The sequence below is a fragment of the Anastrepha obliqua genome, chromosome 4 (genome assembly GCF_027943255.1).
Source record: "Anastrepha obliqua isolate idAnaObli1 chromosome 4, idAnaObli1_1.0, whole genome shotgun sequence".
Classification (NCBI taxonomy): domain Eukaryota; kingdom Metazoa; phylum Arthropoda; class Insecta; order Diptera; family Tephritidae; genus Anastrepha; species Anastrepha obliqua.
In genome coordinates this window covers 34,212,286-34,230,609 of record NC_072895.1, presented here as the reverse complement: position 1 = coordinate 34,230,609, position 18,324 = coordinate 34,212,286, and the positions used below count along the sequence as shown (strand labels likewise).

General features: G+C 36.7%; 1 protein-coding gene across 1 annotated transcript; it reads right to left on the bottom strand.

Annotated features, from left to right (window-relative positions):
• Nucleotides 1-6,954: 6,954 nt before the first annotated feature.
• LOC129244426 (ornithine decarboxylase 1-like) lies at nucleotides 6,955-15,482 on the bottom strand. The gene is made up of 8 exons (XM_054882046.1): nucleotides 15,278-15,482; nucleotides 11,942-12,033; nucleotides 11,707-11,864; nucleotides 7,961-8,084; nucleotides 7,708-7,881; nucleotides 7,393-7,638; nucleotides 7,258-7,326; nucleotides 6,955-7,179 (listed from the first exon to the last, which is right to left on the bottom strand). The coding sequence occupies exons 1-8, from the start codon at nucleotides 15,450-15,452 to the stop codon at nucleotides 7,027-7,029; spliced, it is 1,191 nt and encodes a 396-aa protein (XP_054738021.1). The 5' UTR covers nucleotides 15,453-15,482; the 3' UTR covers nucleotides 6,955-7,026.
• Nucleotides 15,483-18,324: the final 2,842 nt, after the last annotated feature.

Sequence of the window (18,324 nt, the reverse complement as noted above, 5' to 3'; positions counted from 1 at the left end):
TTTGCTAAATGTTTGTTGAAATTCTTATTTATCTTATTTTTCATATACAAATACACATATACATGCATACGTATATATATGTATGTAATAGTCTAATGTAAAAGGGAATCTACTAACGAAAATTCAATGTCACCGTTGTGAGCTACAATCATTTTTGGGTTTGTGTATATGTAGATATTCAGATAAAAAAACAAAAGTATAAACAAAACAAAAATCTAAAAAATATTCACGGCGTACTAAAATTAGCAACGCTTACTAAAATTTTCCACTTTTAACTCACTGCTTCTTACAAACTAAAACTAAATATGTACCTACATACATACATACGTTTGATAATTGTATAAAAAAAAAAAACAAAAAAATATATATTACATATCAGACCGATTTATCGCAGTTTTCAAATACACACACACACACTTACAAATGTCACAAGAACTGATTATGGAATAAGTAGTTTGTACTCATTACTCATAAAGTGAGCATAGGATTGAAAAAAATCACGGTTTTGATTGATTAATATAAAAAAAAAATTGTTGGAGAAAATCATGTCTGCCTAAAACGTTTTTGTTAATTTAAAAAACAGAAAAAAAACATTCTTAAGCAAGTGAAGTAGAATTGAGGGAATAGTGAGCTACTGAACGAATAGTTTTCATTGAAAAGCAGTACTAAATTTGCAACAGAAAATGACTCTAATTCGATATAATATTTTCCTATTTTCTTATATTTTTTTATTCATTGTTTTTTTTTTCCTATATATTTTTATATTTTTTTTATTTAATTTTTTTTTTATTTTTTTGTTAATCTTTTTTTCTATTAAAAAAAAAAAAAGAAAATTTAAAGCATTTCATTTTTTAATTTTTCTTGCTTACGTGTTTTATTCTTGAAATAAAAAATTAATGAAATAAAAAACAAAAAAAATAATATAAAAAAAAATTTATTTTTTTTTTCAAGAATAAAATACGTAAGCATATTTATTAAAAAACAAACATTCAAAATCAAGCGAAGTAGAATTGGGTGAATAGTTAGCTACTGAACGAATAGTTTTCACTGAAAAGCAGTACAAATTTGCACCAAAAAGTGACTCTAATTCGATCTAATATTTTTCAACTTTTTTATTTTCTCATATTTTTTTATTTATTTATTTTTTTTTACATATTTTTTTATTTAGTTTTATTATTTTTTTTGTTTTCTATTTAAAACAATTAAATTTTTATTAATTTTTTTTAACATTTTTCACCGAAAAGTGACTAATTCGATCTAATATTTTCCAATTTTTTAATTTTCTTATATTTTTTATTTACTTTTTTTTTTGTTACATATTTTTATATATTTTTTTATTTAGTTTTTTTTTTTTTGCTATTTAAAAAAAATTTAATTTTTTTTATTTTTTACATTTTATTTTTTTTTTATTTATTTTACAGTACGTTTTTATTTAAAGCACGTAAGCATATTGACGTTATTGTTAATTTATTAACAAAAAAACATTCCCAAGCGAAGTAGAATTGGGTGAATAGCTAGCTACTGATCGAATAGTTTTCACTGAAAAGCAGTACTAAATTTGCACCAAAAAGTGACTGTAATACGATCTAATATTTTCCAATTTTTTAATTTTCTTATATTTTTTATTTATTTATTATTTTTTTTTTTTTGTTAATATATAAAAATATTTTTTTATTTAGTTTTATTTTTTTTTTTTCTATTTAAAAAAATTTAATTTTTATAAATTTTTTTTTGTAACATTTTTCACCGAAAAGTGACTAATTCGATCTAATATTTTATAATTTTTTAATTTTCTTATATTTTTTATTTATTGTTTTTGTTTTTTTTTTTTTGTTTTGTTACATATTTTATATATATTTTTTATTTAGTGGCTCTAATTCGATCTAAACTTTCCTTCTTATTCTTATATATATTTTTTTATTAATTTTTTTTTATATCTTTTTATATACATACATATTTTTTTTTTAATTTATGAAACATTTTTTTTATATTATTTTTTTAATTTTTTTCGTTTTTTTTACTATAACAAAACGCTTTTATTCCAAATCTTAAACACTACTAAATTAAATACCAAATAGTTGTGATGCTTTCTGAGCTATGCACATACGCAGGAGCTTCGCATTCCATACATAACCAAAACTGATTCCCGCTAAGCTGTACTAAATCAGCTACCAAACCGAGTGACTAGATGCATACCCATGCATACATATGCATCTAGATACAAACGTATACATATCAGCATGTGCCATGCATGTGCAAAGAGGAGATTAAGAGCAAAGAGCACACATTTTTTATAAATACTTACCAGTTCAATGTATTTAATTAGGATGAAATAAAAATTATGTTGACCATTTGAGATTCTATTGGTATAGCAGAAGAGTGTATTCACATACATATATACCTACATACACACATATACATATATGTACATACAAACGAATGCTCGTCATATGTACAAGTAAAACTTAAGACAAAATATTTTGTAGCATTTAAGTTTTTTACGCATAAGTAAAATGTATTCAAAGGAATGAGTAATAGCATGGAATCTTTGACAAACGGAAATATGCAAATATTTTCACAATGGGTCAGTACTCAAAGGTTGTATGTTTGTACTCAGAAACTGGAATTGCATTACGTGAATTAAATGTACACACATTTACATGAATAGGAATTGTGGCGCATTAAGAATTTCATTGATTTGTGAATTAGATTAACAAAAGTTTATTAAAAAATTTGTAATGCATTTTATATTTGTCTTACATGTCTATCTGCATAAGTATGTATTTAATTATTAGGTTTCTTTGGAGGTGTTGTGAATTCGCTTCATTTTACACCAACGAGCAGCTTTATCGAAAAGGGTCAGATTTCGGCAGCTCTTGGTCTGAAAATGTTACTGAAACATTGTTCCTTTTCCGTTCCTTTACAAAATACATTTTTTTCTAGTGGAAATATTAGTAAAAAAAATAATTGTATTAAGTTAAACAAGAATAAAGAACAGCCAGGTTAGTCTAAAAAAAACAATAACGCGCATTTTTATTTACTGTAAACAGAACCCCCCGGCAGGCAATGGCAAACCTCCGAGTGTATTTTTGCCATGAAAAAGCTCCTCATAAAAAAATATCTGCCGTTCGGAGTTGGCTTGGGACTGTAGGTCTCTCCATTTGTGCAACAACATCAAGACGCGCGCCACAAATAGGAGGAGGAGCTCGATCAAATACCCAAAAATGATGTAAGCACCATTATATTTATATACAGTGTGTTTTTTTTAGAGGTTAGGTTTTCAAGTTGGCACTACTTTTTTCGTAGATGGTCTTTTTGACAGCTGTCACTTGATTTATGCTCAGTTTGGTTTACCATTTCATAATGAATAGACTTACACCTGAACAACGTTTGCAAATCGTGCAAATTTATTACGAAAATAATGGTTCGGTTCGCGCGACGCATCGAAGAAAATTTTGTTCAGCGATGAAGCTCACTTTTGGTTGAATGGGTATGTCAATAAGCAAAATTGTCGCATTTGGAGTGAACATCCTCAAAAAGTCACCGTTACATCCTCAAAAAGTCACTGTTTCGTGTGCTCTATGGGCAGAGGGAATTATTGGTCCATATTTCTTTAAAAATGAAGCCGGCCATAATGTTACAGTCAATGGAGAGCGCTATAGAGCCATGATTAATGACTTTTTCGTGCCTGAATTGGACGATGTTGATGTGGACGACCTTTGGTTCCAACAAGACGGCGCTACATGCCATACAGCCAACGCAACAATCGATTTATTGAAGGAAACTTTTGGTGAGCGCATTATCTCGCGCCGTGGACCTGTGGCGTGGCCTCCAAGATCGTGCGATATAACACCGCTGGACTATTTCTTGTGGGGCTATGTGAAGTCGCTTGTCTACGCAGATAAGCCCGAGACGATTGACGTCTTGGAAGAGAATATTCGGCGCGTTATTGCTGACATACGGCCCCAATTGCTGCAAAAAGTGGTCGAAAATTGGGCCTCTCGGCTGGAATTTATTCGAACCAGCCGCGGCGGCTACTTGCCCGAAATCATTTTTAAAACATAATGGCAAACCCTTATCTTTATAATAAAGCTAAATTCTTGGCCATAACATTAAATTATATACGTTTTATTTCATCTTGAAAACCTAACCTCTAAAAAAAACACCCTATATAAACAAAACTGTGTAAAACAGCATGAAACCAAAATGTATGCAGCTAACAAATTTTAAAACTAAAAACAAAACTTAAATTTCCGTAATACAAAAAGAGGTCGCTGGAGCTTAACAAAATAACAAACTTGCTTAACGTTAAAGTCGATTACAATATAATTTACCATTCGTGTAGGTGACTGCCGTAGCCGATTGGTTGGTGCGCGACTACCATTCGGAAGAGTACAGATTCGGAACATCGGGCACCGAACACCAACTGATAGAAAAAAAACGTTTCTAATAGCGGTTGCCCTTCGGCAGGCGATAGCAAACCCCCGAGTGTATTTCTGCTATGAAAAGGCTTCTCTTAAAAGAACAAACATCTACCGTTCGGAGGCGGCGCAGAACCGAAGGCCCCTTCATTTGTGGAAAAACATCAAGACGCATGTCACTATTAGAAAAAAGTTACAAGGTATTAAATCACAAGATCTCGGTGGCCAATTGTGATCACCTCTTCGAGAGATAACACGGTCCGGAAACTTTTCCCGTAAAAGATCAATGGTTTTGTTGCTTGTGTGGCACGTAGCGCCGTCTTGTTGAAAATAAACGTTGTCCAGATCAATACCATCCAACTCCGGCCATAAAAAAACGATAATCATCTCTCGATAGCGCAACCCTATTCAAAATAACACCTGTTATTAGAAAACCCTTTACATATTTCCGAATCTGGCCTCGAATCCATTACGCCAACTAGAATTTGCATTAAAGCCATTTCCATTTCCATACAGTTTTTCATGCAGTTGTTTGACTTTTTTTCATAAGATTACCAGATATTCGAATGTGTCGGCTTCTTTGCGTGATGAACCAGTTATGTAGCTCAGTTTTCATATCAGCAAACTCAGAGATTTCCAGCGCACGTTAGAAGCTTTATTTTACCATTTTTAATGCGCGATATGATCGATTTGGTCACCCATATTGATCTGAATTCGTATTTTGTTTTAAGTGGTGAAAACTTTTGAACTTTCATAGTCAACTATCAAAAGAATTTGTGTATTGTTATCACTAATAGGCCCACCATAAGGGTCCGAGCGTCCCTTGCAGCAACGAATTGGATTGATTCAAAATAGGTAATGTGCATTTGAGTCGAAGACGGCGCATATGGTCATGTACAGGGTCCGGCACTCGTAGTATAACCAACTTCAGACCGCTCACGCAGCTGAAGCACAGGCATCAGCTGCCTGTTAGTTGGCTAAATGACAGTCCAGAGTATTATTTACAAGCGCGCGGAAGCATTTTGCCGAAAGTAAACGCGAAAAAAGAAAATCAGTAATGGATTTCAAACGTAATAGTGTAATTGCATTATCGTTGGCTAGAAAATCACAACCAGCTATTGTTTGTGAGCTCGAGCACCTTAAAGTAAATAAAGTTTATCGCACAATTACTCGTTACAAAGACACTGGTAGCATCGCGAAACATCATGGAGGTGGTCATCAAAAGACTGCAACGTCACGTGAAATGGTTTAAAAAGGGGCGAAGGAAGAATGGCGAAAGAACTACAAATATCTAATCATAGCATCCGCCGCATACTGAAAAATTTTCTCAAAGTCAAGCCTTACAAGATCCAAAATACAAAAGGTGTATGGTCTCACACCAAAGCAGCAACAAGTCAGACTTGAGAGAGCGAAGGAGTTGCTTCGCTTGGCCGAAAGCGGTAAATTTCCGAACATTGTGTTTTCTGATGAGAAAATTTTTCAAATTGAGCAATTCGTAAACTCCCAAAACGATAGGGTTTATTTGACCGACCGTTCATACGAGAATTTGAGTCATCTATTCGCCACCAAGAGGCAGCATCCACCACAGGTAATGGTTTGGGCCGCTGTAACCGCAAATGGGCGCTTTCCAATCTTTTTCATTGTGCCTGGCGTCAAGGTAAATGCGAAATATTATCGGGAAAGTATTCTGGAGGTTGCTTTGAAGCCGTGGGCAGATAAACATTTCGTTGGCAGACCATGGATATTTCAACAGGACTCGGCCCCATCTCACAAACCTCGAGTGAAACAAGAATGGCTGAAAAACAACGGTCCGAACTTCGTAACGTAGACACAATAGCTCTCAGTTTCACCAGACGCAAATCCGATGGATTATTCTCTTTGGGCCATTGTGGTGAGGAAGTTCCGAACTAAAAGATTCACCAGTCACGAGGCGCTGAAAAAGCCATTGTCCGCGAGTAGGCCAAAATACCTGCAAGTCACATTCGGGCTGCCTGCGATTTGTTTTTGGACCGTCTCAAAGCCATAGTCAAGGCAAAAGGTGGTCATATCGCGCAAAAGTGAGTTGATTCTTAATTTTGTATTATTTTCACAGATTTTTTACTTTGAATTGAATAAAAGTAGTTTTGTAATAAATTTCACAAACAACAAAAAACCTCTTTATACACAACGAAATATGGTGTTTGCTTTCACGAAAAGAACATCTGCTGGTTTTTTGTTTATACATATGTGGCAATACTTTCACTGTGGCACCACGGCACGTTTTACACGTCACGTCAGTCAAATGTGTTGCCCGAACGGACCCATTGTGACAGCCCTTTAACTTCGTACAACCGTTTCAGCGTAATGGACTTTACCGAATCACTTTACACTGGACGATGCATTCTGGCTTAACTGCAATTACACAGAAATTCCAAAGTTTCAGTACTTATCAGATTGAAGGTTACTTCTACTCCAACCAGTAATTCTCCAATCTACTCCAAGTCTACTGGATGTATGTATGATACTATGTAGCTACAAGTGTGCCTTATCTTTATTGATAATAATAAATTTCTTTCACCTTTTAGCCCATTTATATATTAAAAAAAAAATTTACATATTTTCGATTTCATATAATCTCATCGATCGCCTTGAAATAAAGTGTTTTCGGCACCAGAAAACCGTTGAAAGGACTTGCAATCGGCACTGTATAGGCACCCATATTTGGAAAGCCTATCAAGTCTCCACACGTTAGATTTGGCAAGTATGCATTCTCGGTAATCTGTATTGAGAAAAGGTGACGAAAAAAGAATATCCATACAACAACGTTTAAGGCGCAATTTGATATGCGTGTCATTACCTTGTCTAAAGCATCGCAAGTGGGGCCCCATATCAAAGTCTTGAATTTTTTCAAACTCTCATTCTCCTCCTGCAAAACGAAAATAAAATTGTATATTTAGAAAAAATATTCATATAACGAACACATTTATTTAACTAAGAAATGTTGTGCTGTAACTTCCTGGTGGTCATACAGAACGCAATTGAACGATCCATATACTCCGTCGTTTACGTAGTACATTTTCAAATCCGTTTTCTTGTCTGTGCGGACATCGCGTTTGGCGTGGATTTTACAGATCAGAGTGTACGCTGAGGCGACGAAGAAACGACCAGGCTCAGCTATTATTTCAATATTATCTTCGGGGAAATATTTCTGTAGTGACTCGTTGACAATATCGGCTATCTAAAAAACAACGATTAATTTTTTATTAGATTTCCTATGGGAGCTTAGAATTCTATATTTAGTGCCCACAGTTGCAAATTTGTCGTCGTCTGCTCCTGGAAATCCACCGCCAATGTCCAAAATTTTCATGTCAAATCCAATCATTTCACCAAATTTAAATAAATTCTTGGCCGTAGCAATGGCTCTATTATAGGCCGGAAAGTCGCTGCAGCCGGAGCCAACGTGAAAACTTGTGCCTGTTACCTACATATGGAGTATAGATACAGCATTTTTTTTATTAGAAGTAAATACATTTACTGTTTCAGTTTGTAGCATTGCTTACGGAGAGATTTAGACTTTTAGCCAAGAGCATCAAGGCCGCAGCGTCAGCCTCAGCATTACAACCGAATTTATCGCCTAGTGGGCACTGGGCAGCCTTTGCCTCGCAGCGGAAACGTATCACCAAGCTTGAATGAAGATATTACTTATATACATTCATAGGGACAAGTATTAGCAGGTTATCAGCTATATACCGATATGTGGTATATAATACAAGAGGATCTAATATATGTTTGTGTGTTCCCTATGAGCTCCGAAGCGGCTGAACCGATTTTGATGAGATTTCGGGGTATTATTGTCAGAGGTATGTGCAGGTATAAAAATGTCCATGGAAACCCCCCGCCAGATGACGCTGGAGTCAAGATATTTGTAAAATCGCATTTATGGTCTGATTTAATACGGGATTTGAGTCGGGTGCTTAAGCAATAATATTTTTGCAGCAATTTTTGCTGTATATACATATATACGAGGAGTGCTCAAAAAGTATTTCGAATGTTATGTTTTTTCAAAAATTATTTATTTATTTAATAATATCTATTTTGTCCCCTTCAAAGTAATCCCTATGAGATATTATGCACTTGTGCCAATCTTCGAAGCACTTCACAAAAATCATTTTTTTATCTTGTTCAGCTCCTCCTTCGATGCCGTCTTTATCTCGACAATCGTAGCCTAGTAACGTCCTTTCATGGTCCTCTTCAGTTTCGGGAACAAGAAAAAGTCACAGGGGGCCAGATTTGGGGAATACGATAGCTGTGGCATCGTTAGTGTGTTGTTTTTGGTTAAAAAGTCGCGCACAAGCAACGATATGTGAGCAGGGGGTTAACGTGATGCAAGGGCCAATTTTTGTTCTTCTACAAATCCGGGCGTTCTGACGGATTGCTTCGCGCAAATTGCGCATAACTTGCAGGTAAGATTCCTTATTGACCGTTTTACCCTGTGGCAAGAACTCATGATGCACAACGCCCCTGCAATCGGAAAAAACGGTAAGCACAACTTTTACAATCGACCGAACTTGGCGCGCTCTTTTCGGTCTTGGTTCGTGCGGCAGCTTCCATTGAGATGATTAAGCTTCGGGTTCCACGCCATAACCATAAACCCACGATTCGTCACCAGATATGACCCACTGGAGCAAATTTGGGTCGTCGCGGACAGAGTCCAACATCTCATTAGCAGTGTTCATGCGATGCTGCTTTTGGTCGAAATTGAGCAGTTTTCGTACGAATTTTGCGGCGACGCGTCTGATGCCCAAACCATTGAAAAAAATCAAATGGCACGAGCCAATCGATATGCCTAGTTCCTCAGCAACTTCTCTAACGGTGTTTCGACGATTAGCCAATACCATTTTCTTCACTTCATCAATTTTTTCGTCTGTTGTTAAAGTGCTCAGGCGTCCGGAACGCTTTTCGTCGTCCACATCTTCTCAGCCTTCTGAGAACATTTTGTACCACCGATAAACGTTGCTTTGTACCAAGTACTCGTAGCTTCTCCGTATGACACAGTCAACATTCGGAATGCATCCGCGCACTTAATTTCGTTTTTAACACAAAATTCAACATACAGGTTCTTTGATCCATCTTTTTGAATAGGTAAAAATTAGAAGACGAGCCAAAACACGTGCAAGCAAAGCAGCTGTCAATAATTAACTGCACATTCAAAATGGCCGAACTCGTCGGCATGAGTGAGAGACTTGAGTACCAACATATCGCCACAAAAAAAATACGTAACCTGCGAAAGTTCAAAATTCGCGATACTTTTTGAATACACCTCGTATTAGAAAAAAATATATTTAAAAAAATATTTACGTTCCTGAATTGACCCACTACCGCTGCGATCGAGATTTAGTCCATATAAAGGAAAACTTCGCATAATAGAAAACTTCACATGGTTCGTGAAAAAAAATTTTGTATCACTTCTTTCCTTATACACATCTGTCTTATATGCAAAATGTAAGTATTAATCGATTGATACTGCTGTGAGTTCGTTAAATATCCTATGCACTTTTTGAACTCCTTGGATTTAACATAAATGCCCCGACCCCTTATGCTTTCACGTATTATCACTTAATTTAAAAAAGAGGATTTCTCAGCACTTTGTTATACTAAAATTCAATAAGCTTTAAAACTGCATAGCAAGAATTTTTGTAGAAATTCTAATTAAAAACCATGGGATTGTGATTAAAATTTTGTAGAATTTTCCTAATTTTTGTATACGGTTTGGAACTGGGATTTATATGCGGCCGCCCCATATTTCGCGCAATTATGTCCATTTCAATACATTAGAAAAGTTCTGCGATTCGACGACCCAACCGATCGCAGACGGAATCGGTTGGTAGGGAGAGACAAATTTGCTGCTATTAGGAAGTGATAGGGCAAATATTGTAGATTGAGCTGCTTTCTCTTTACTATAATCCATCTCCGTGGGCTACAGTTGACGAGCAATTACTTGGCTTCCATGGTAGTTGCTCATTCAGGCAAAGCATGCCAAGTAAACCGAAAAATATGGTTCGAAATTTTGAGTTTGTACTTCTCTTGAGTCTTCATATGTTTTGAAAAACTCAACCGTATTTGGGAAAAGAAGCCGAAGCTGCGCCTCAACGGAACCAAAGTGAACGCGTGATTTTAGATTTAGTTGAAGGTCTTAAAGGCCACAACGTTACCATGGACAACTTTTGTGCATCATACGAAGTGGGAAAGAAATTAAAAATTAAAAAATTAATTAAAGCCAACAAAATGCTTTGCTGGATTCAGTTGGAAACGAAAAACAAACTGCTGGCCATTGTGTATTTTTCCTAATATTATCGATATTTCTGCGTTAAATGCCTTCATAATTTATATACTATATATAATGATTCAAACTATCAAACTTCAAGAGGCAAACAAGGTAGGTAGGTAGGTTAGATGGCAAGGGCACCACAAGTACACTTCAAGTAGCACTTAAGTGCCGTTTTGATACCATAATGTGGACCACTACCTGCGAAAAAACAAATTTAGGGAGGAGAAAACCATCTATAACCATCCAGTGCTGTTGATGTAGTGGAGGAGAGAAAAGGGATTCATCCCCAAAGAGCACACTAAAGAATCTCAAGAGTCTAGCCGCCATAGCCGGGCAGAGGCAAACAAAGTCGTAAGAAATTTCTTCATGTCCTTGGTGGCAGTCTATCCAAAGATTACAAGGGTACCTCGTAGTACCTTTTCACTTTTGCTTCAAAGAACGCTATGTGACCCGCCAAATTCAACAATGAGCGAGGTGCGAAGCGAAGAACTTGATTCATCACCATCCAAACATGAGAGATTGGAACCGCCGCAACCAAAAGCAGATGGCAGATGTACAAGGTAAAGTCCAAAATAAACAAGACTTAGCTAAAATAGAAACGACTGCAGCTTTGTTCTGATAACTTCGAGTTTATTTAGTCCCATGGGAGGACTCGAAAGAGTGTTTCAGGTCATTGACCGGAATGTACTTCAGGTTGTGCTTACAAGCCTTTTGGATGGCCTCTACGGACGCGAAACGTTTTCCTTTCATGGCCAATACAATTTTCCAAATAGGTAAAAGTCACACGGAGCCATATCAGGCGAATACGGTGAGTGATTGATGGTTAAAATTCGATTTCTAGTCAAAAAATTGCGTGATCAGTAAACAAAACCTTTCTTTGGGTGCTTAGGTGGTTTATAAGTTTTAAAACAAACACAGCTTTTCTACCAAAATACAGCATTTACAATTTTTAAAACTTTATTTTGAATATTAACTTACTTTGATTCGGGGAAGTGCTTAAAAATTTTGTAGATTTCATACTCCGTATCCACTGTACTTGTCATAACTTGCTTCTCTTTCGCATATTGGAGATGAGACGCTGGCTTGCAAGGATTTGCAAATATTATGTGCTCCGGACTGGCGCCCGCTTCGAGTGCCTAGAAAAATTACATCGACAATGAGGCTGGCATTTGTTTGATGGACGTGCATGCAGTTTTTTTTTTCTTTTACTCACTAATTTTATTTCATTTTTGGAGGCGCAATCAAATCCGGTGCCCAAGTCAGCCAACTCTTTGACAATTAATGCATCGTCGTTGCATTTTACGGCTGAAATAAATATGTGTATGTATTTTAAAATAATTAAACAATTTAATGTAAGCACATAAGTCAATTGTGAATTAAATAAATTCACATGTATAAGTACAAATATATATTAAAACAATCGCTACTTACAGCGTGGTGCGACTCAGAGACATAGGAAGCTGGACAACAAGATCGTACGGTCACAGCAAGGTCCTTCTACAGGGAACCTCGCTGCTCAAAAACAAACCAGTACTTTACGGTACATTTTCCACCGAGAGCCCAATGGGGCAAAGGGAAGGTGATAGGAAGACACGATATTGAAATCTACACTGACGGGTCTAAGATGAGCTGTGATGTGGGAGCTGACTTCTATTCGGAGCCGCTCAACCAATCTCAGTCAATTCGACTTCCTGACTATGCCAGCGTGTTCCAGGCAGAACTATTGTCGATCAGAGAAGCATGTAAATCACTAAAGCTCTACATGGAAGTTGGTGCAAGGGTAGCTATGAGACAGTCAAGCAAAAAAGCCAAAGGACGGACGAATTACCTGTTAGCATGCTCTCGACCAAACATTTCACACATCACTGCGACCCTTACTCAGCTCATTGCAAGGTAGGGGATCATGCAGCAGGACTCAACCTCCCTTTCAATCCCATATGCAGAAGCTGTCAAGCGGAAAGGGTGAAGGAAAGTCTTTTCCAGTACTTATGTGAATGTCCAGGGCTAGCTAGGGCACTACTTCGCTTTTTCGGTAAGCCTTTCTTATAGCAAATTAATGAGATCTCAGACATCGAGATAAAGAATTTGCTGCTATACTTGGATCTCACAAAATGGATCTGACTTACAAAAACAAACAAGACATCATCACACGAGAAAAGTGGTTAGGATTATTTCAGTCTAAATACTTAAACACTTAAACAACAAAAACGAATATAAAGGGTCTTTCAAAATACCCTCCTAGATGTTGTTTTAAAACAAAATATGAAAAAATTCAGATAATTTCAGATTTCATTATTTTTATTCAAGAAACGGCTCTTAACAATTACATATATGTGAAAAGTTATATCATTTAAATGCCCCACAGGTAAAATTCAAACAGGGACCGGTTTCTAGTGGAAGGGGAAGGTCCAACGATCATTTTCCCCCACCAGCCGATTCGGTTGATCGCTTGGCAGACGCTCCGCGCGGGAAGGCTTATTACTTTTCAATCAAACCCTGTATGCTATAGACCAAGCAGTAAAAACAATAAGACTAATGGACTTACCTTCAGCAAGCCTTACCATTTTTGTCGATGGTCAAGCAGCGATAAAGGCACTAGCCCCAGCGTGGATCAATTCAAGATGTGTTAAATAATGTAGGAGAGGTCGCTATCGCTTGCCCAACAACACTACACCACACTTTGTTGGGTTCCCAGCCATTCTGGAGTACAGGGAAATGAAAGAGTGGATGAGTGTACTAGGAAAGACTCTGAGCTTGACCTTGAGCGAGTGGTGGAGGACATAAGCATTCCGCTAAACGAACTCTACACTGCAGCATAATTGCGGAAACCAATAGAAGGTGGTCTCTATCTATGCCTGGACTATCAACTGCAGGTTATCTAAGGCGCTTTGGGCAAAACTGAATCGTAAAAGGACAAAATGTCTGCTTGGATTCAACGGATCAACGACCAGCGTCTTCACAGGTGTTATAACGGGTCACCGCACTATTGGCAATTTAGCTAGTAGGCTGGGTGTACCTCACAATGACTTCTGCAGGAGTTGTGTAGAAGAAAAAGAAATTGAGTCCGCACAACACCTCCGCAGTGAATGTCCTGCACTTCAAAGAAATCGTGCCGAATATCTTGGCGATTATTTCTTTGAAGACCTGGGAAATTTGCTAATTACCTTCTTAAAATGGTCTACGTAGGTATCACAATGTGCATTAGGATTACCGAATGTCTTGTCACAGACAAGCAACCCGGGGCCTAACCTAACCCAGGGTCTTATCAACAGCGGATAAAAGATATATCCTAAGATTACACCCGGTGCGTAGACCCCTTTTTGGGGGTTTGGCCGAGCTCCTCCTCCTGTTTGCGGCGTGCGTCTTGATGTTGATCCACAAATGGAGGGACTCCGAACGGCAGATATTTTTTATGAGGCTCTTTCATGGCACAAATACACTCGGAGGTTTGCCATTGCCTGCCGAGGACTGACCGCTTTTAGAAAAAATGTTTTCTTAATTTTGGTATTTCACCGAGATTCGAACCTACGTCATGTTCTCTCTGAATTCCGAATGGTAGTCACGCACCAACCCATTCGGCTACGGCGGCCGCATATCCTAAGATTAATCTCAAATTATCCTACTTCAGTGTCTAAAATCCGGCTTTTAATTAACATATCTAAAAATCTACAGAGAAAGAAGCTCCACAAAAAATCTTCCACCCCACATTCAACGTAAGTCTCTACGATTGATGTTTTGTAAAGTTCGTACGTCGTGAAAAGAGTATTGGCTATGCACTTTCACGATCTTCATACAAAGCAGCTATTCTAGAATGCCATCACAGCCAGGAGGCGTAATGGCTTTGGGCGGCTATATCGCATTTTGGTACAATCGAGCTGGAGTTTCTGTCGGGATGACGGCATAATCTTGCAAGGGAACTCTTGAACGGGCTTTTCCAAAGTTTTCAAAATTGTTCTGTTGTTCAATACACACCACGCGAATTGATAAAAATTGGATACTCAGGAAAAAGGTGCACTCTTAGATGGGTTGCCACATTCTCCCGATCTTAATGTAATAGAAAATGTGTAGGGTTAGCTTTCTTGGAAATACTACGAATGAGGAAAATAATTCGAAGATAAAAAAGGTTAATAGCTGCCATGCAAGCAGGGTGGGCCGAAGTTTCCTTAAACTGTGTTAAAATCTCTTGACGATTCTATTCCTGCACGGTTTATCGAAGTGATAGCCAATCAAGAAGGTTGAAGACATTATTGAATTAGTTAATTTGAATGAAGAAGATACGATTTTCTTTTCACACCTTTTGAAGAAACGCCAACCAATGTTGAATCATAACACCGATGGATGTATTTTTGTTTTAACTTAGGAATTACATTACCAAAAACAGCCTAGAACTGGTAAGTGAGCAATTGGCAGTCAAGCTAGAAAATACTGCCAAGCCTATTCTGCTGAGCGGGAGTGTATGTATGTAAGTACACACATGCCTACATACATATATACCTAAATGCTAATACGCGTAGGCACTGCGCATTACTTTGAAATATTATTTGCTCACCGTAGTATGGTTTCACACGCGGCATATGCCTTTGCCAGGTTTTATATTTTTTAGCCAGCACCGAAAGGTCACAAATATTCAACGCTTCCTCCATCTCCTCAAAGTCGACCTCATTGACGATTTGCTTTAGGTTTAACTTTCCTTCGAAGGAATTTATTTTGCCAAAAGTGTACATTTTTGCTACGTTAAATCTTTACCACGCCAAATCCGAAATAAAACTGATTAGGTTTTGCTCATTGACAAAATTCAATACTGAGTTTCGTGTTCTTATCGCTCAGATCTTCTCATTTACATTTTCTGATCTACTCTACTAACGAAATAATCAGTAATCTTCAATAGTAAGATTCAGTATTCTGTAATCTTCAAGTAATTGAAGATGCCCGCACGGAATATTGTGACATTAGGATTATAGAATTTTTGCTTTACGAATATTATAAAATCGCCAAATGCTCCTTTCTTTGGATTAAAAATAATTGTATTTTTTTTCCTTGTCATATAAATAAGTAAATAAATAATAAATGTTATAAAAACTGCTAAAAAATAGTTTCACTCTTAACGCTGCCTCTAATAAATTTTGCAGTTCAATTCAAGTTGAAAGGAATGCACAAAAATAAATAAATAAATTATTCATATGCACTGCATTACCGACACTTTCCAATGCCTAGCGATTTTCATTATTACATACATAGGTAACAATTTAGACGGACTCGCACAAACCCTTAATCCCCTTAGGTGCTGTGTATGTATTTAGTTTCCTGCAGGGTGTTTGTGTACATGAATATACATGTACCTATATATGTATAATCCTGTATAATCCATAATCCATTTTGCTGTTATCAGTAAGGCGAGAGTGCAGAGCGACTTCTTTTCTTATTGTTGTATGTACAAATCTATATATAGGCATACATATAAACATTTTGAAACAATAGATCTGTTCAAGAAGCAAATAATTTGTAACAATTATTACAATAATAAGTTTTGGTGTTCGTGTATTCAACAAATCAGCAAAGTAGGGGAAGGTGAGAGAGCAATATGACATTTAATTTTGAGGGGAATTTGCAAGATTTTACTGGATTTGCTATTGAGAAAGCAGCTGATCGCAAAGTCAAAATAAAAACGAATTCAAATTTGCGAAGTGAGTCAAATTTTAAATTTAAATAAAACTGGTGATTCAAATGGAGAATGTAAGTAAAGATACTTAAGATAAAATTTATAAAGTTTATTTGACGTCATGTATTAAATAGGAATCGACCAATGATACAGAGAGAGGTATGCACTTCTGTACCACAGCCTCCAGTCACCGTTGCTGCAGTTTTCGAAATACAAAACAAAAGCATTGGAGGTATCGCTTGTGTTTTATACTTGTGCTTCTTGGTCGTTAACTAATTTGGAATTATATACTCGTACACATACATATGTACATAAATGCATAGACTGAAGCAAGAGAAATATGAAGCAAGCTGCGATTGACACAATACAATTGCTAATAGAATGCTCTTCAGCTGACAGCGATGATGAAATGGAACAAATTATTGTGGGCAAAATAAAATGATATGATGCTAAGCTCGTTATTTCGCGATTTATTTGGCTTATTTTTTTTTTTTAATTTAATAAGAAGTAGCTCAGTTGAAAGATTTTTAATTTTTGTGATTTTTCCCGCGAATAATTTAATCAAATGTTCGTAAAACTTGCAAATTGTTACTGGTTTTGCGTTCATGTAACTTTTTTTTTTTTAATATTTTTCTCTTTGAAAGCGAATTCTCGGAAATTAAGTTACTGGATGATGTTTACATGAACAAACCTAATACCTGTTGGACCAGTGGTCAAATAGTTCCCAGTAGTATTTTGTACTGAACATGTTTTCAACAAACAAGATACTTACAGACCATAAGAGAAATATACATACATATGTACATATGTAAGATAAATAAACCTCAATAAAATAGAACAAATACTAAACTTTATTGAGGTAGTTGGGCTCAGAGAAATTCTCTGAATCTATGAAGGGCGCATCATAGATCTTTGAGGTTGCAGTGCTAAATCCCCTCATAAAAATAATAATACATTTGTACCTACAAATATATTGTACATATTTATAAGACTATTATCAGGTCAGTCCATAAGTTCGTGCGTATTTTACCCATAATTTCACTTTTGTACGAATTTTGCATACAAAAAATTATTCGCGTAATATAAGGGAACTATTTATATTTTCTTTCAAAAAGTGATTTTATTCGCGGATAGAAGCAGGTGTTGTTAAAAAATAAAATGGAATCTTCGAACGCGTATAAGAGGCATATTTTGTATTTTTTTTTATAAAAGTAGTAAAAATGCAAAAACTGCTGCTGCAGAAATAAAGACTGTTCACGGAGAGGACACCGTGAGTGTAAGGACTGCACAAGAGTGGTTTTCAAAATTCCGAAGTGGTAACTGCGATGTGGAGGATGCCCCGCGCGCTGGTCGTCCTGAAGTCTTTAACTCCGACGACGCCTTGCTCGAACTCGTGGAAGCTGAGCCGAATTTGGCAGTCGATATGATAGCTCACAAGTTAAATTCGTCGCATGGAACAGTTCACAGGCACCAGGTTCAGTTGGGAAAGGTTTCAAAGCTGGGAAAATGGGTTCCGCATAGACTTTCCGTCGCCAACCTTCAGCAGAGAGTGAATGTGTGTTCTCAGCTGCTGTAACGGCTTGAAAATGAAAGTTTTTTGAACCGTATCGTTACTGGTGATGAAAAATGGGTTCTTTACAACAATCCTGTTCGCAAACGCCAATAGTTAGAAAAAGATGAAACACCAGAACCGACCCCTAGAGATGGCCTTCACCCCAAGAAGATTCTCCTGTCTATTTGGTGGGATATGACCGGTATTGTTTATTATGAACCTCTGGAACCAAGCCAGGCGATAACTGCTGATTATTATTCCCATCAGCTATCAAACCTGAAAGAGGCACTTAACAAAAATCGACCGTCTTTAGTGAATAGACGCAAAGTTTTGTTTTACCACGCCAACGCCAGACCTCATACCGCAAGGCAAAATTAGGCAAGCT

Bases quoted from the DNA above. Each gene is read 5' to 3' on its own strand.
- LOC129244426 (XM_054882046.1), bottom strand. From the start codon at position 15,452: ATGTACACTTTTGGCAAAATAAATTCCTTCGAAGGAAAGTTAAACCTA. The intron at 8,085-11,706 runs GTAAGTTAATAT...TCTTCATTCAAG, and splicing joins AAGCACTTCCCCGAATCAAA to CTTGGTGATACGTTTCCGCT. The intron at 7,327-7,392 runs GTTAAATAAATG...TTCGTTTTGCAG, and splicing joins TTACAGCACAACATTTCTTA to GAGGAGAATGAGAGTTTGAA.